General features: G+C 42.5%; 3 protein-coding genes across 4 annotated transcripts in view; 1 reads left to right on the top strand and 2 right to left on the bottom strand.

Moving 5' to 3' along the window:
- Window positions 1-5,450, bottom strand: part of zzef1 (zinc finger, ZZ-type with EF hand domain 1) — a 28,937-nt gene extending 23,487 nt beyond the window's left edge. The window contains 10 exon segments of the mRNA XM_062433792.1: window positions 25-116; window positions 224-322; window positions 543-721; window positions 1,958-2,074; window positions 2,195-2,405; window positions 3,120-3,319; window positions 3,439-3,622; window positions 3,806-4,000; window positions 4,129-4,273; window positions 4,923-5,450. Coding sequence (XP_062289776.1) covers window positions 25-116; window positions 224-322; window positions 543-721; window positions 1,958-2,074; window positions 2,195-2,405; window positions 3,120-3,319; window positions 3,439-3,622; window positions 3,806-4,000; window positions 4,129-4,273; window positions 4,923-5,336 — 1,836 coding nt within the window. The 5' untranslated portion in view covers window positions 5,337-5,450.
- Window positions 5,451-5,555: 105 nt separating this feature from the next.
- Window positions 5,556-8,315, top strand: LOC133994531 (neuferricin). 2 transcript variants are annotated; one of them, XM_062433815.1, is made up of 4 exons: window positions 5,556-5,882; window positions 7,094-7,234; window positions 7,653-7,839; window positions 8,002-8,315. In XM_062433815.1, the coding sequence occupies exons 1-4, from the start codon at window positions 5,651-5,653 to the stop codon at window positions 8,174-8,176; spliced, it is 735 nt and encodes a 244-aa protein (XP_062289799.1). In that variant the 5' UTR covers window positions 5,556-5,650; the 3' UTR covers window positions 8,177-8,315. The 2 variants fall into 2 exon arrangements, with proteins under 2 accessions (XP_062289799.1, XP_062289798.1); XM_062433814.1 differs by having other exon boundaries at window positions 5,556-5,903.
- A 16-nt stretch (window positions 8,316-8,331) lies between these two features.
- ankfy1 (ankyrin repeat and FYVE domain containing 1) overlaps window positions 8,332-18,278 on the bottom strand; it is a 14,083-nt gene continuing 4,136 nt past the window's right edge. The window contains exons 7-25 of the mRNA XM_062433795.1: window positions 17,953-18,118; window positions 17,430-17,634; window positions 17,246-17,314; window positions 16,643-16,845; window positions 16,451-16,548; window positions 15,682-15,883; window positions 15,425-15,523; window positions 15,126-15,279; window positions 14,511-14,679; window positions 13,153-13,271; window positions 12,759-12,915; window positions 12,408-12,608; window positions 12,120-12,296; window positions 11,842-11,989; window positions 11,026-11,116; window positions 10,666-10,790; window positions 10,401-10,547; window positions 10,197-10,287; window positions 8,332-10,091 (exon numbers count right to left, since the gene is read on the bottom strand). Coding sequence (XP_062289779.1) covers window positions 9,959-10,091; window positions 10,197-10,287; window positions 10,401-10,547; window positions 10,666-10,790; window positions 11,026-11,116; window positions 11,842-11,989; window positions 12,120-12,296; window positions 12,408-12,608; window positions 12,759-12,915; window positions 13,153-13,271; window positions 14,511-14,679; window positions 15,126-15,279; window positions 15,425-15,523; window positions 15,682-15,883; window positions 16,451-16,548; window positions 16,643-16,845; window positions 17,246-17,314; window positions 17,430-17,634; window positions 17,953-18,118 — 2,754 coding nt within the window. The 3' untranslated portion in view covers window positions 8,332-9,958. The remainder of the gene's footprint in view (window positions 10,092-10,196; window positions 10,288-10,400; window positions 10,548-10,665; window positions 10,791-11,025; window positions 11,117-11,841; window positions 11,990-12,119; window positions 12,297-12,407; window positions 12,609-12,758; window positions 12,916-13,152; window positions 13,272-14,510; window positions 14,680-15,125; window positions 15,280-15,424; window positions 15,524-15,681; window positions 15,884-16,450; window positions 16,549-16,642; window positions 16,846-17,245; window positions 17,315-17,429; window positions 17,635-17,952; window positions 18,119-18,278) is intronic.

Here is an 18,278-nt window from a genome sequence, read left to right as displayed (position 1 = left end):
TGGTGAAATCAAATGGAGCCTCACTTTGATCTTCATCTGAGTGACCTGGAAGTTGCTCTGGTCTTCTGTGGACAGGATCACGCTGGCTTTCTTCCTGCCGCTTTCGGTGAGAAAACCTTCGGAGGAGCAAAAAACATCCTGTTACACTCGAGGGCATTTTCATACTTTTAAGCTAAAGCTGCCTTGTTATTTTCTTGTTGAGTGAGGACTGTTTGATTGGTACCGTCTCCGGTGGAGGATTCTGTGAGCATGTTTTCCGGTCCTGATTTCTCCTCTTTACTCTTTACATCACAGGCCTGTAAATGCAGCTGGAGGGACTTCCCTGTAATGAGACGTAAATAATTATGACATTTTCTATGACACCACTATTTCATCATTTGCCATGCGGGCTATAATCACATTCTTATACTGGGTGGCAAAAATCACCACACTGCACAGCAGCTTTGTAACAAATTTATCACCTCAAATAAAGCATCTCTCTCTGTAGGCTAAGCTCTTTCTCTCCTAGGAAAAAATGTTAAAAGGAGGGCTGGTCACATTACCATTGCGATAGAGTAGTCGTAGCCTAACTGAGGCCATAGAGGTGATGAGGGGGGAGGCCTTGTATTCTGCCTCTAAATGGTCACTGATGCAGGACAGGGCTTGGAGCACTTTTGACACACTGCCTCTGGCCAGAGCGAAGGCCAGGAGGGTCAGCTCTGCGTCAGGGCTCACACAGCAGCTACACAGAAACAAAAACACAAACACAAGTTAGTTTTGGGGTGTTTTAGCAAAAGAGTGCCATTGGTTTTTGTTTTTTGGGGGGGTTTTTTCATACATGGTCATAGTTTTCTAATATAATTCCATATCCTAAAGCTGTGGTCCAGACATAAAGCATGAATGAACTGTGAGAATATATCTGTGACTACACTTGGTTTTAAAGTGCAATCAATACAGAGCATATTAACTTGTTGAATGTGACCCATCCTGAAATAGTTCACACCGCCTGAGCTTCAGAACTAGCATGTACTAATTTAGCATTTGGTTTTTCTCTTTCAGTTCTCCAATATAAGGGAATTAAAAACATAGCGAAAAGTTACATCTCAGTCTATAAGTTTTCCCGCAGGAACATCGCAATTTAAAGCTGGGTTAACGCAGATTAATTCCAATATCCAATTTAATATTGTCATAATTCACAGTATATTCCTGTTTCTAGCAGTAGGAGGAAAATATGGCATACATAGCCTGACTCTAACAAACCCACAGCCAATTCTGGTGTTACTTTGTTAGATTTCAAACAACCACATTATTGTACCAAAAATAGCTTGTGTGCACATTACATACTGTATTTAGCAGTAACGCTTAAAGCCTCACTAGTCAAATGCTTTTTTTTTTTTAGATAAATACTGGGCAGAATGTACAATACTGTGCAAAAGTTTTTGGCACTTCAAATGTTTCGATTCTTATGCATAATGCAACACCATCAGGGAGGCATCTGACCGGTACCAAATGTATTCTGCAGCATCACAATGACCCCAAACTATCTTGAACTGAACTATCTTCAGCTACAAGAACAAGGGGTCCTGCAACAGATGGTATGACCCCCACAGAGCCCTGAACTCAACATCATGGAGTCAGTCTGGGGGTTACATGAAGAGGGTTACTTTTAGAGCCTCAAACCTTTGCACAGTACTGTATCTCTGACAATGCTGAATGCATAAAATAAACATCTACAGTAATAGTTTTGAGAATGAATTGTTTGATAGGGTTATTTCAGTTGGGTTGTTGCTGCTGTTTAAATGTCCTGACAACGACTGAAGGAAATACAATACATCAAATGGAATGGAATTAGTGTGGCATCACCGCACTGAATCAATACTTTGATTTTAGCCTGTTTTCGTTTCGATGATGTCAGCATTATGAGCTCAGTGTGGCAGTGATGGGCGAGCGTGCTGATGTAATCCCGGCAGGTCCTTACTCTGCTATCCTGAGAAGAAATCCATCCACCTCCTCCAGGATATTCAAAGAGAAGAACTTGGGGAACTCTGTGGATGACGGCGTTAGGGACAACGGTGGCATGTGACGTAAGGCTTTTCTAGAAAGAGAGCAACACACAAAAAAAAAGCACCTCTCAGAACCCGAGCACTGGTCAAATCACCACAACTGACTCAATGTTATTAGTATTAAAAAATATGATAGTAGTAGCGTATCTTACTGTGTGCTCTGAAGGACAGTGTGAGCCAGTGCAGGGTTGGTCTCCATGGAGGCAGTGACCAAGGAGGTGAGGAGAGACAGGTACCAGATGGCCGAAGCATCCGAAACAGACACCTCTTTACTCTTGGTAATCTGATAGCCCAGCGTCTTCAAGCCGTGAATCCGTGTGTCACATCCATCGCTCAGGCACCGCTTGATGTTGATTTGGATGTCTGGGGGTTTGGAGACGAGGTAATGTCGTTAGCAGAGTGATGGAATACATGCAAAAAATGCCACAGCCCTCCAAGAATTACGTAACAATTGATGTTGATTAACGGAGCCACGAACAAAATAAGTTTTACTTATAGTCATTAGAAGCTGGATGATGAATTTCTCTACGCTCATTGAGATCTAGAAGAATCATTCAGTCAAAAAGCACATTATCATTTAAAAATAATACAAGGCTAAGACTGATGCAGCCTGTAGTTAGAGCCACAAACCATAATACAGTGCTGCATCTGTCGCCATTGTCTAAACCTCTGCTAATATTTGGCTGTCTGTTCTTGCTTGCCTCAGTGGATTCTCACTTGATGTCATTCTCACTGATAAAACGCCGAGAATAAACACAGCTTGTGAGGTGTAGCCCAGCTTCTGAGTGGTTATATAACTTCTGATTAGGTGGATGTGTGGCCAATTGGCTAAACAGATGGTCCTTTAAGACCTGAGGCGGAAGATGGAAAACCAAGGTTTAAACCCTTGTCAGCAACAACAACCCACACACCAGTTCTTGGATTGGATCCCTGGATGCTAGCTGGATTTATTTCTGAGCTCCTGACAGCTTGCATGTGAATCCAACAGTGAAAGTCAAACATCTATGAACTCTACAGTGATGCTTAAGGATAAATGGACGCTCAACTAATCAGACAGACTGGCAGATGGTGACTCACAGGGGTGTGTGATGTTGGCATTCTCCAGGAGTGCTACATAGCCTGTGACATTGCTGGGGATACGGATATCTCTGATCTCCTGCAAGGAACGTCGGTTTTTCCCCACAGCAACCGAGACCAGTTGAGGCATGTAGCTGTGGTCATTGGACGCCACAGCGATGGCTAGACGTCTCAAAACCACGTCTGGCTTCATTTTTAATCTGGAAACAGAAAAGAGACATGGTTCCACCTTAAGATTGATCATATACGCAGGGATCAGGCACACATGACAATCAGTTGCAAAGCCTTGAGTCACATATTCCGGAGGAGATGCCCTTGCCTTATCCAGTGTGAGCGTGCACTGCCGTCCGACTGCCAGAAAGATGCAGTTTCACCGTTTGTCATCTTGTAAATATCGGCAACATTGGATGAAGCTTCTATTGTGCTGTAGCACTGGGTGACCACCTTGACTTTGTCCACCTCTGGATCGCGGTCCAGCTCGGCTCTGTACTGAATATCTAAATCTGAAAGATAAAAATGCAAAGTTAGGGCAACTGTCTGAAAGTTGTGTGACAGTAGGAGACAGATGCTGCTTAGTATGTCTTCATTGTTCAGTTTTTGCCTGTGCGCTTAAAATCTAATGGAGAACATTCAGAAGTTTACGGTTCAAACCACTTAGGCTCCACATCTGAAGCTGCGGTGCTCACCTTTCTCCTTCTGCAAGAGGAATTCCAAAAAGTCCTGGACCACGCTGGACCTCATGGTGCAGATACTGTTGTAGCCCTCTAAAATAGGGAAAGGGATGGCACTGCTGGGAATACGATTCCTGTGTAAGTATTTGAGGATCTTAGAGGCATGCGCCCCTAACCGGTCTTTGGTCTTGGAGAATATGTCAACAAAACCTGTGGAAACAATAAGAGCAAAGTGCAATATTGATATTAAGGGTAAACTCCTCGGACACCTGTTGACAATACCTACTCAAATAAAGTTACCCTTGTTCATTCCTGTGTACAGAAAACACATCTCATACCTGGGGTTAAGGAGCACGCCTGTAGCTGTCTTATCACATGACTCAGCTCTCCCTGTAGATTAGCTCCATTGGAGTTCTTCAGAGCAACGAGCATGCTCTCTACATCCACCACCCCGTCCCCCTCTGCATCAAACTGTCCAAAGGCCTGACATGGGGACAAAGACAGTACACATTGTGACATGTTATGGGCCCTGGCCTGCACACCATTACAAACATTTACACAAATGGGGCAACAGTTGGTAGGCAGAATATTCTCTCCCTCTAGTGCTTATTATTAAGTTATACTATATATGTCCTTTTAACAATTTCTGAACAGAAAAGGGCAGCTGATAGGTCAAAGTCTTGCTGCTCTTGTGGGCTGGATATTTAATAAACTAATGTTATGTGTGGTATCTAAAGCGAAGCTGTGGCATTCCATGTTGACCCACACAAAGCCAAATGCAGACTAAAGTGCACATTCATTGGTTAACCCATTCATCTGCGACCTTTGGTTAAACAACAAATGTCAGCCAACAGACAACAAAAGGAGCATGTTTGTTCCACAAGAGGCCAAAAGTGAAATTCTGAGGACAATAATGCTCAAAAGCAAATCTGACATTGAATGATTCACTGTACATCACTAGGAATAATAAATAGATTACATATGATCACGCCTGTCCCTCTCATGATATCACTAATCAGTCATCATAAATCAAGATAACAGTTATAAACTATCCTGCCTGTGACAAACATGACAAGGATAGACATTTAAACACTTGTAGGTTTGATTTTTTCCTAACTTCCACATTGTATACCTCTTCACACTCATCTCTAGGCGCATCTCTGCTCTCCAACATTTCACAAAACTGTTCCACATTGACAGACTCTTCTCCTCGGTTTAACCGGTCCTCCAGCCACCGGACCAAGACTCCCTCATTCCCGGCCAGGACAGACTCCTGAATGGCGACCCCCGAGTCGCTAATGCGAGCCGCTGCTTCTCTTAGTTTCACTTGTTCTAAGAGGACGCCGGGGCTGGGTGGTCCACCGGTGTGTACCGGCAGGCTATTCGATCCTCTTCCGCTTCTGCCAGACCCGGAGCCTCCACCGCCTCCGACTCCGACGCCTGTGGCCGCAGAGGCCGGACTGTCTTCCGCGAAGCCGGGGCTCTCCGTTTCTACGTCCTCCTCGTCGCCGCTGGCTCCACCGCAGCCACTCTCTGCGTTCCCCATGTTTGTTTCACCAACCTCAGGCTTCTCCACACAGTCTCTGCGGCCTGCAGGGATTCAGTTTTGAAACGGTAGTACCGGTCTGTACACAGACCTCTCTAACCTACAGCTAGAGCTCTGCTGTTCACTCTACTACCGCATTGACGTACTGTACGTCAACCAGGCTGGAACGTCCCTTTGCGTTAGTAGTCTGCGCACGCGCTCTGATGTTGGGAACAGACCGTCATAACAACGGAAGCACCTGCTGTGTCACATTCTTTTTTTAAATAAGGGAGGTGATGTGATGGAAATGAGAGAAATGTTTTAACAAAGCTTGAATGAACAGTATGTTTGGCTATGTGTTGGTCGCGTTTTTCTCTGTGTTATTAGCGGTGTGGTTCATGCCTAGAGAATGGCCCCTCAGTGTTGGGAATGAATCAACCCAGAGGCTCCTGAGCAGGCAGGAACTCTCTCTGTACGACGGGGAGAAAGACAGCAGGGGCGTTTACCTGGCCATTCTGGGCCAAGTTTTTGATGTCCACAAGGGATACAGGCACTACGGACCTGGAGGTGCTTATCATGCTATGGCAGGTGATTTCCCGCCGTGCCCCCATTTCGTATTTCCCCCCGTAAATCTCCCCTATTTCCATTTTTATTTTTCTGCAGTTATACAGGGTTGTAACTTGTAAGTTAGTGGTGACTAAACGCGGTTTAACTACCTCTCAAATTCTGAAATGGCATTCACACAGCTGTTAGTTCAGACTGGTTCCCTAAGCAGTTTCTGTTGGAGCTTCTAGGAACGCTCGTTTTTGTTTCAACATTGAAACATATGAGACACGGAAACAGCTATTTACAAATAGTGGCTAACAAGCCACCGCCCAGCCGTGCTACTCAGTTAATTAAAACAAACGAACCCTCCGTGTTTGAGTCAACAGGCAGACTGGAGCCGCTGTCATGAGACAGACCGTGAATCAGAGTCAAAATGAATTATATACAATATAATAAGTACTGTAATTAACACCATGCAATTTAAAGTTCTGCTTCATGCTCACTGGACTTTTAAAAGAAAGTTTTTACTTTTCCAGACTGAGTGAAGAGAAAGTAGAGATCCGATTTAAGAAGGAAGAAAGTCAACTGTTTTAAGATTGAAGAAAAAGTGTAAGGTGGGGGAGAGAAACACATAAGCAGTCTGGTCATCAGGTGATAGAGATGAACAAATTCAAAGCAGGAAAAGTTTATCTAGATAAATGACTGTTCTGGTAAATATTTTTAAATCAATTGACAACGTTCAATATAAAAAGGCGTGCCCTCTGTGAACCATGTGATTACACAATTTACAATAGACTTTGAACCATTTTCTCATATGACATGATGGAAGGTATTAAAAATGACTATTTTATTTCAAATATTAGACAAAGCATTAATATACCTTTAATCGTGTGTGCATTGAAACTTTAACCTTCATGTTTAATTTAGAGAATAAAAACAATTAAAATGAATTTCTCATGCAAATCAGTTGATTGGTAGCATGTGATATTTCAGTCAGACAGTTATTTAGGCTACACATGGTCCCTAACTTAATCTTATAGGGTGGGGTTTTGTTGCTGCATTCAGACTGAGAAACCTGTTTTTCAGGGTCTTTTGAACTGAATGTGTGTTGTTATTTTTAACACTAGAGCTGAAACCTAAACCAGGGACATACATTTAAAATAAACTAACAATGACACATAAACAGCCATATTGCATTAGTATACACATGTTGTATGTGTCTGTATTTCCAGGTAGAGATGCTTCACTGGCCTTCATCACTGGGGATTTCACAGAAAGTGGTGCGACAGATGACGTGTCCAGTCTGTCCCCACTGCAGATAGTGGCCCTGTATGACTGGCTGACCTTCTATCAGAGGGACTACCAACCTGTGGGTATGTGATATTTGTTCCTCAACTCTTTTAAACACTCTTCAAGCATCATAAATCATTTTTAAATGGTTGACTTGCTGTGCGGATTGCTACAATTATATTTTCTTTTCTAGCTGATGGTTAGAATCCCTCATCAGATCATTTGATTTCTCTGCAGCACTAAATGAAGGGGTCTCACATCAGAAATAGCAGTGAATGGTTTTAATCAAGGAGTTCTCTCTTTAAGTCAGATGAAGACTTGATTTTTTAAACCAGCATTACCAATCTTTGAACAGATGAGCTTGATCTATAAATGGAAACATCCCAGAGAACTACAGTCTGTCTAGAAGCTCAACACAGTAACAGCTGACTTAAATATTTCACATCAGTTGACATCCATATTCCTCACTAAAACACCAGCCTCCTCTTTGTTGAATTTCAGGTGTGGTAGAAGGCCGGTTCTATACAGAGACTGGACAGCCCACAGAGGTCCTGCTGCAGGTACGAGCATCATTAGCGGAGGGTCAACGAATCAAAGCCCAGTCTAATGCTGAGAAGGTTCGCTTCCCATCCTGTAACTCAGAGTGGAGCGCTGCTAGTGGAGGAAGAGTCTGGTGCTCCACTAAGAGGTATGGATATCATTCTGAACTTATCAAATACTAAGAAGCCTACATGACATATTATTGCAATCGTGATGTACTACTTACCTGTAATGGAGCATGCCTTACACTAGTGGGGGTAATTGGTATATATCAGGATTTACAGGATTGATGTGTTTTTGTTCTTTCCAGCGGTGGAGTAGAAAGAGGCTGGACGGGGGTGCCGCGGAAAGTCTTCTCTCCAGGCTCCAGTAGTGCTCGTTGCGTCTGTGTGGAAGACCCGTCCGCAGCAGAGGAAGACCCCAACCTGCAGAAATATGACGGCTGTCCTCCACATGCTGACTCTTGCATCGTTGGAGATTACTAGTTCCCGATCCAGCCAAGAAAATGGACCCATTCATGACTTGCTTTTTTTGTAGCAGCACAAAACTAAGGACAAACACTATATGGCTCCTGCCAATAAATCACAGCACTGAACTTTCACATAATAATAAAAAAGTAAAATAAAAAAAACTCAATGCGTTGGTTTTCGATGACCTTTATGTAAAGTTGTCCTCCCTTTCTCTAAAAGGATACACCAGGAAGAGACAGGCTAGATATCTGAGCATACAGATACAATACAATGTGCATAAAAGATTAAACAATGTGCATAAAAGATTAACAGAGGCAAGATTTAGGTTTGTCACAATGACAAGCACAAACTGCATTAAAGTACAAAACAGTTGTAGTGGTCAAAAATATCACACATTTATCTGTACAATTTAACAATACTTAAAGAGGCCCCATTACATGGCCACACCCCCTTCCCCCCTCTCTCTCTCTCTCCTCCACATTCTCCCAAAAAAAATGATCAGACATGTCATGTGATCTTGATAAAGTGCACCTGTTAGGCTTAGAAAATCAAGAAGCGTTAAATGTGATGGGTCAAGACAACGACTTGACTTGAGGCAACATCGTGGGGGGGTCTTAATGATCACAACTTCCTGCGAGGAGCTCGCGGCAGGTCAAAAATGGAATGTATTCGTTTGGTGACTGATTTTTTAAAAATACGATTCATGATTATGACAAAGACACGTAAAAAGGCTACAAATCATAATGACATGCATAGGCATAATAAGCATCTCTGTAACTGAGGAGGATTGTTGTGGGGATTTTTATTCTTCTGGTGATAGAATATGCTTTCTCAGGTCACATTGTCCAAAACTTGCCTTGTTAAAAAAGAAGCGAGCGTCTCCATTTCACGTGGCTGCTGCCCATAATGGATACATACACTATGTACCAGCTGTAGAGGAAAAACAGTTGTGCCATCTTTCACCTCTCATGGTGAAGTAATACAGTGTCAGTGTTATAATTCTGAATCTAACTAAATGGATTAGATCTCATTTGGATATGATGTTCATTTTAAAAAGTAGGTTGTGTTCCCTTTAAATCCTCCTCGTCTGTCCCACTTTATCCAGTAAGTACAGAATGGGGTTGACAGAAGAGTGAAAGATGAAATAGTACAGAGAACATGCTGACAGTTCTGTCCTTGCAGGTCCTGTGATTTCTGGGGGGTGATTTACAGTTACTCTGCTCTTGGTTGGTAGCAGCCTCTTCTATGAATACAAGTATTCATTTTTGTAGCATTGAATTATTTTTGTCTTTGGGCAGGTCACATAGCTTGAAGGCTGCCGATGGTGAAATATCCCAACAAAGAAAAGGAAACAACCCACCACCCACCCTCCTCCCTTCCAAAAAGGTGATTTGATAATTCCAATCTGTATCACTGATTTGAAATGACCGTATACAGCAGCTACCTGCGTGTGATAATAAGAGCTAATCATTACAAACATCAAGCTTGGGAAATTGATTGACAACTCAGTCTAGCCGTCACCGAGCTGGAGAGCTGCTCCTATCCACTTCAAGATACTTTGATCAAAAACAGAAACAAAACAAAAAAAGACAATGTTTCACTTTCTATTTGGAACGTCCCTCTAGACATTAATAGTTTTTCACTGGAATAGTATAAATGGTCCGTAAGTGTCGGGGAATCTCTCCGTTCGTATGTCCTGCTACTGATGTCCCTTCTCATAGTGTGCCTGAATAACTGTGCCAAGCTGGGCCCGGCATGGTCAGCGTTAGAGGGTGGAGGATATCCAGGCCACTGCAATTACGACACCCCACCCAGAGTTAGTACATCAAAGCAGATGTCGCACACCCTCACCGGCTTGTTCAAGTCAAACTTGATGATGGGGATCTCCTTTATAGAGCACTTGTGGCACAACAGGCGCCCACAGTGGCGGCTGAAATGAACAGATGAGGAGGAGGAGGAGGAAGGATTAATCACTTAGTGAAATTAATAAATAGATCTGATTTATTGTACATATTAAAAAAGCCACACTACTCACCAGTGATGTTTCCGTGTTGTAACACCAAACTTGGCAACACATTCGTAGCAGTTGGACCCATCACACCAAGGGGGCTCTTTGGACAGCATATCTAATCCAAAAAAAAAAAATCCTTTATTAACTCGTTATCGACCCATACATCACTGTGGCTGCCAAAAGCGTTGTAGCATATCATTTAATGTGGTGCTGAATGTCAAAGCTTACCTAGAAGGCGGAAGAGCAACTGTTTAGTTGCAACTTGGTAGTTGAAAATGTTAATGCCCTGATTATTATTGACGCCCAGTCGAGCCCCAGCCCTCACAATGGCACGGCACAGGTTTGCGTTTCCTTTCATGTAGGCCAGGAGCAGAACTGTGATAAAACACAAACAGGTCACCACCATCATATCACAAGTATCATATATATCATAAGTATACTGCCAGAATGAATACGCTGTTAACTGCAGTTATAATGAGGCAAGATGCAGTACCTGTGTTCCCTTCATTATCTGGTTTGTCCAGAGGGTATTCAGGCATACACTCCAGGAACAACTCAAAAATGGCAGCGGCGTTCTCTTTCCCGTAATGCCCCAGTACGTGCATTGGTGACTGACCCCTAAAAAAAGAGATAAAAAGACATAATTATATGAAAAAGAAGCTGGTGAGTCAACACTAGTCTACAGACAGTTATTTGTTATATTCTAACATGTTTAATTGTTGCATTCATGTTTGAAAATATTCTATTTTTCTGCATTGGATCATGTTAATGTTCCTGCTGTAATGACCCAATTTCCCGAAAGGTATCATTAAAGTCTTTTTGCTGTCGAGGACTTTGAAGGAGCAGAGTTTACCTGAGATTGAAGGCCTCTGCATCAATGTTGGACTCTGTGAGAAGGGTTCTGACATTATTAAGGCGGCCCTGCATCACAGCCAGGTGCAAAGCTGAGGAGAAAACAAGACGAGAGAAAAGGATAAAATGATGCAACATGGTGGTAATAATAAACTGTCAACTATATAGAACTGAAAGCAAAATTTACTGTAATCTCATCCATCTTGTGTAAAACAATAATTTAAAAAAAACATTATGTTAAGAAACATTCTAGTTAAATTACAACAATAATCAGGTTATTAATACAGCTAGACATCTCTGGTGTAAATGAAACATCCGCAGGAAGGAGCATCCACCTCTGACAGTTGTTCAAATCAATGATGTTTGCGTGGTCAGCTGTAACACTGCTGTAATGCTTACATGACACTGGGTCTCTTGTTGAGTCACTGCTTTAATATGTGACAGCTGTTATCTGGAACAAATGATACTCTGAACTTAACGGACATGAGTTTCACTTCTTCTTATCACTGATGACACATTTATAAAAATGTAACTGTCGTGAAATAAATGACAGTCCTTACTTTGAAATAGTTACGACACATTCTGTACTGCTTGTGTAATATATTAATATTCGAAAGGCAACCCGCTCTATGATGAGATGAGTATGGACTGATAACTGTTTCTTTTTTTGAGAGGTGAATGAGAGACTGAAACACAGACCAGCCTCTCAGCTAATTGACAATCTGATATTTGTTCAGATTGGTAATTTGTTTAATGGGAGAATCGCGGATTACAAAGAAAAGAAAAAGCTTTATGATACAGATTTTAAAAAAGGTACCATTATTGCCGTTCTCATCCTCAGCAGCGAAGTCGACTCCATTCTCCAACAAAACAGAACAAATAGTGGCCAGGTCCTGCTGGGCAGCCAAATGTAGGGCTGTCTGTCTGTGTTTGGTCACCTCGTTGACTTTGGCACCGGCAAGCAGCTGCGGACAGAAAAATATAAAATAGAAACAATATCAACCACGCAGTTCTTTTAATTTAACTTAAATTGGCTGGAATAGTAAATGCAGAGAATTATTTTTTTTTAAAAGAAGGGGAAAAAAAGGTTTGTACCAGGTTGCGGACAATGATCTCAGACCCAGCCTGCACAGCCAGGTGAAGGGGGGTGAGTTTGGCTGCGTCCTGAACCCTGGAGTTAACATTAGCTTGGACGCTGATGAGAAACAAGACGCTTTCAATATCCGAATTTTGCACTGCCACGTGGAGAAAATTGCGCCCTTTGTTGTCGACCTAAACAAAAAAAGAAGAAGTTTAAAGTGAGGAGAGATTTAATGCTGCGACAGTCCATCCTGCTACACATGAACAGATGCAGACAAACTGGTTAATTTATGTCTGTGCTACCTGTTCAGCAGCACCCGACTCCCTCTTGAGGATAGCCTCTGCTGCCTTATTGTTCTTGTGCGTCATGGCGCAGGCGAAGGGTGTCATTCCTTGACGATCACGGATGTTAAGACGAATGTCCGGATGGGAAATGAGGAGCTGTATAATGACATTGTGCTGATTGCTAATGGCAGGGTGGATGGGAGCTCTGCCCTCTGCATCCTGGTAAAAAGTGACAAACACAAGAGAAAAAAGTGTTAAAATGCAACACATTACAACTCATTTATTCATCTTTCATTAGCTGTATGCTTAAGTAAAAGGAAAAAAAATGTGCAAGCAGGATCAGACAAAAGTGGCTGTGATGGGACTGACCTGTGTATTAACATTGGCTCCAAACTCCAGAAGGCACTGCACCACTTCCTCCAATCCCCAGCTGCTAGCCAGGTGGAGGGGTGTTTGTCCATCTCGGGCTTCTTCGTCTCCTTCTCCGTTAGGGCCTGGCTGTCTGGGGCTGTTCACGTCACAACCGCTGCACAGACACGAGACACAGAGAGTGAGTCAAAACAGCCAGTGAAAGATCTTTACTAAGAAAACGTCAACAATTAATGTTGATAGAAAAAAATGCAAATGTTCAAATATTAACATATGAACATTTGTTTAGCAACTTTGAATTTTTTTACATAAGGAGTTTGCTGATATGCAAAAGAGTCGAAGCTTGTGTAATATGTGTATCCCAAACCCCTGATGAGAAGGAGAGCTGACACACCTGCGGATGAGGAAGCAAGCAGTGACCTCATTGTTTTCATCAACAGCTCTGTGCAGGAGGGTCTGCTGGCAGCCGGACGGGCCTATGTTCCAACAAGTTGCATCACAGCCATGGCGGACCTAATTGGGACAAATAGGGGTCATGGTCAAAATGCAAGACAATATTATTGATTGACCGGGCAGAAATCTCTAAAGAGTAATTACAATGAATCGCTTTGTTTTTTGTTTTTTAAACACTGTACACATAACCATACAGGTCTCTGTTGGCATATGATGTTAATACAGGAGATTTTCCAGTGATACACATATTGTGTTTAAAAACTACTTTTTTCCTCAAATTTTCCTTTATTTCTGTCTGTTTGGATTTTTAAAATTCAGTTCAGCTGGACCCACAAACAATAAACAAGTAACACCCATTTTCTAAAAAGCAGAAGCCTTAAAATAAATGTGATAAGAGATAACACAGCAGTGACATTTTGTGCTACTCAGAGAACCATGGTTAGGCAAATCACCATAAGATGTATTTCTTTACTGAGGTAGAACACAGAACACACGGTACTATCGATAACCAGCTGTGCTATTCAGAGCTTTACAAAACATTCAGGGCTGACAACAGTATGATGATAAACAGCAGCAACAGCTACATACAGACCCTACAGACACTGAAGAGCCTCTCAGCCTCTCTGTGCCGCTAGCTCAGATACAATACAGGCATGTTTACAAAGGGCAATGAATAGGCAGGCACTGAGAGTCTGACAGTGGCGTGGCTGGTTAGCGCTGACTACCAGCTCTACATCACTGTTCCTGCCAGTCATCCTTTGCAATCCTCTGCTGCACCCTTCTTCACTCTCCACTCAAAACGTCACAGTGAGAATGGAGGCAACTACTCGCTTTGCCAATGTGACATCACTAGCCTCTTAGCTGCTAATGTTAAGTGTGGCACAATTGAGGTAACACAAATAATCAGGGTCATGTCCATGTATCATACGATAATGTTGATAATTACATTATTGTACATTGAGTCGATAACGTAATTATTGTGACAGGCCTATTTCCTGTTTGGACAAAGTATTCCTGCCATTAGAATTCCTTACAAATGTAATTATAATGCTGCAATTTCCCTTTCGACTTAATAAAGTACCCTATCAATATAAAAGCCCTTAGAATTGCAGAGGATTCCAGGGACAACTGCTGCCAGCAAGATAACCACACGCATCTCACCCTTGGCTGACATCTCATTAAGGTTTCATTTTATCTCAAGTACAGTTTCATGGCGGTTCACAACAGGCAGTTAAGCAATGAGAAACTAGGATGGAACTATGATCTCTAAATTGGCTGCAGTGCATGCATTTGTCTCACCAGCGTGGATGCGATATCTTCCAGGCCGTTCTCCAGAGCCAGCCACAGAGGAGGATCCCCTTTGTCATCCACCACAGACATGTCAGCTCCTCGTGTGCAAATGGCATCCACCACCAGGGGCAGCTGGTTACTGATGGCCAACTGTAGTGCCGTTTGTCCCTCCTGGGTCCTGGTAGCAGGGAGAAAAAAAATGCAGGCATAAGATACAGAATCAGTATATGTATCAGTTGTTGTGGGTTCTGGCAGGATAAAATCATGCCCTAAGATCGCGTCACATTAAAGACCCTTAATTGTAACATAATCAGAGACAGTGTATATCCTTTTAAAATAACTGCACATTACTCATGCATCAATCCAGTACAGCAGTTTTGTGTTTCAATTACAGTGTCACTGTATCTGCTTCAAACAAAAGATAGAGGCACAAGGCTCCACGGCTGAGCAGCAATAACTTCAATGTCGGTGTCAATATCACTTTGTGTCTGGCCAGAGACTTTTGTTGCTCATCATTCTCCATCTCTCTGCTCTCATATTTCCTGACAATCTCTCTACTGTCTGTTGACTAATAAAGGCAACAAACAAAATATACTCGTGGCTGCAGCATAACCCAGGCGTTACCTGACATTGATGTCTGCCTGGTGTTCAAGCAGGAAGAGGGCACTCTTGCTGTCCTGTCTTAGGATGGCCATGTGAAGCAGAGTTTGTCCATTGGACATAGTGTCATTGATAGAAGCCCCTGAGCCTAGCAGCTGAGCCGCTATGGTGTGCATTCCTGACAGGAACAGATTATACATGTAAAGATGACATACACAGACCACCACACAGACTAGCAACAAGACTACGCCCTCCAGTGATTGTTTTGATAATGCAGGATCAACTGGATTACATCTTTCCCGTGAACATGTACTGCTGTGTACCTGTCCAGAGGGCCAAGCCTAGCACTGTCTGGTCCACGGAGTCTTTGAGGCCAAAGTCTGGAATGATCTGGAAGTTGTTGGTGGCATGAAGTGCATTTGCTGAAATAGAGTCAACAAGATAGATATAAGTGGATCCATTTCAGGACATGCGAGGACAGTTATAACATGTAGTGAGGTCAAGCAGACGTCACTTAACACACCTGCCATTTGTTTGCAATTCAGTTACAGGTATTCAAATGTATAAAACATATGCTCACCTTTTTGCTCGAGGATGACAGAGACCACGTCTGGGTGGTTGTGAGCAATAGCCATGTGGAGGGGGGTCTGCAAGGCCACATCAAGGGTGTCGTCAGAGAGAGATTTCTCGGTCTGCAGGTTGGGGTTGGCGCCCTGCTGGAGCAGCTCTGCTGTGAGGCTCGCCAGGCCACAGCGACATGCTGTGTGAAGCGGGCTCTCACCCTGGAAGAAGGTAAAGGGATAAATAACATCTTTTATTTGTAACATAAGAATTTCATCTTCATCTGGTGATCTAAGTTATTAAGCTCATTTTTTAAAGGCAATTTCATACAAATGAATGCCAATGTATGACCGCATTCCACTGCATGAAACTGATGTGTATAATCACATATCCTCATTTACACGAGGAATACAATCTAATTTTCTCTCTTGAACCCATGAATAAAATAAGGAGGATGGAGAACAAAGCTGCATTTGTCATTTTCTCCAGCTGGTACAATTTTGACTAAACTAAGAAAGGTTGATGCATTTTGTCACTGTGAGCTGACACTTACTACTGTGTCCTCAGGCCAATCACTATTATTTCCCAAACTGTTAAAAAGGACAAACTACCTGGTCTGTTTTTATTTGGAAGCCTTACACTACTAACTGGTCCACTGGATACCCACACATACTATTATTGTTTTAGGTAATGACTAGTAACTAGTACAAATCTCACCTGTGAAATATTAATCAAACCTATGTCATGTTACGTTAGGCTGTTACGTGTTATGTAACTGTCATACATACCCATTTGTTGATATGGTTGACCTTTGCCCCATGTGTGGCTAGGAAGAGAGCAGCTGCCTCATTGCCTGCCCGTGCTGCTCTCTGCATGAGGCAATTTTCTACAGGAGATAAAAATGAAAGGAGATGAAGATAAAAATGGCAATAAAAAAAAGACACCGTACCATTCAGCACAGTGAAGTTAACACACAGCACCTGTAGTGGAGTCAGGGGCATCAGGGTTGCTTCCTCTCTGGATAAGCAGGGCTGCAAAGCTGTTCTCATCGAATGAGGTGCCGTTCACCACTGGAGCATCATCCTCAAACGGGTTTACTGAGTTGTCTGAAGACACAGTGATGTACTGCAGGGCCAGCCACAGAGCTGTGCTGCCCTCATGGTCTTTAAGTTCCAGGTCAAGCCTGACAAGATGGACAGATTACATGCAGGATTATCATTAGAGTTTTACTACTTACACATTATGTGTTCTGAAATATTGGTGCCTTCAAATAATGTGTCCAAAATAAATTTGGAAATTAAAATTGCCTGATGATAGCTTTAAGTTCACAAGTTCTGGTGTATACTGATGTCCTTAAAAATGACTCGGCCTTTGACACTATGTTACATTTGCCATTTGTTCATATTGCATTAAAAAAACATAAATTCAATAGGAAATAAGAAAGGATCATACATTGTGCATTTTAGACAATTACCAAGCTATGGTGATCTTATGACTTCATCTAACACACACACGCTGTGTGTGTGACTTTCTATATCAGAAACAAACTCACTAATTCCATTAAAAGGCAGAACAAAACTCACTGTTTGCACTGTAGTAGCTGGTTGAACACTGGCTCATTTCCTGAAGCCACAGCTTCATGCAATGGAGTTCTAAAAAAAAAAAAAAAAGAAGACAAAAGACAAAACATGTATTTAAAAAAAGCCCACCTTTGACCACCTTTGCCAATCTCATGAAAGTCCATTAACCAAGAGTCACATGACCTACCTGCCCTTGCTGTTCTGCATGTTGGGGTTGGCTCCGGTTTTGAGCAGAGCCTCTGCGATGCGTGCCATGCCGCTCATCACCTCCACCGAGTGTTTCTTTGGGCTGAAAGAACAGACAAGGTGCAGTGGGGTTTCCACCGCCCCGACTGTCGCTGCGTTCACCTGAGCCGAGTGGCGAATCAGGAAGATGGAAGCAAATTCGTCGCCTGGAAGGAGAGGAAGAAAAAAAACAAACGAAAAAAACAGTAATTAAAGACAGAAAGTTAATCTAGTGGATTTGCTGCTTTCATGTATTAACTTGAAAAATCTGTTATGGACACATCAGCCAAGTCTGGACAAGACACAAACTTGAAAATGGGTAAAGTTTTATTTGATTTGATGAAGTTTTTTATCTTGGCTGATGTATTTCTAAGTGAAGACCCTCGACAACTTGGGCACACGTATATTTTTGGAAACACACAGGAAACAAGATACATATACACACATGGGTGAGAAAGAGCTTTACTGAAGTAGTGACCACGCACCTCTTTGGATGGCCTTATGCAGAAGACTCCAGCCACTCTGGTCCACCATGTCCACATCAGCTTTGTTGTTGACCAGAGTGGTGGCGATGCTTTCCAGTTTTCGAGAGAGGGCCAGGTCTAGTGCCAGATCACCATTGTTGTCCAGTTCATTCAGCTTGGCAGGTAACTAAAACCGAGAGATATCATCAAAAACAACATGTTAAACCCGTTTATAGCATAATGACAAATGTTTATTCTACCCTGCTGGTTACACTGTGACAAATGGGGGGGGGGGGGGGACACTAGTTAATAAGCAGTTATTGAAAGGATATCTGTGGGGAACTGAC

This window comes from Scomber scombrus, chromosome 14 (assembly GCF_963691925.1).
Source record: "Scomber scombrus chromosome 14, fScoSco1.1, whole genome shotgun sequence".
Lineage (NCBI taxonomy): Eukaryota > Metazoa > Chordata > Actinopteri > Scombriformes > Scombridae > Scomber > Scomber scombrus.
Note: the sequence above shows the minus strand (reverse complement) of the source record. Positions and strands in the feature narration are given on the sequence as shown.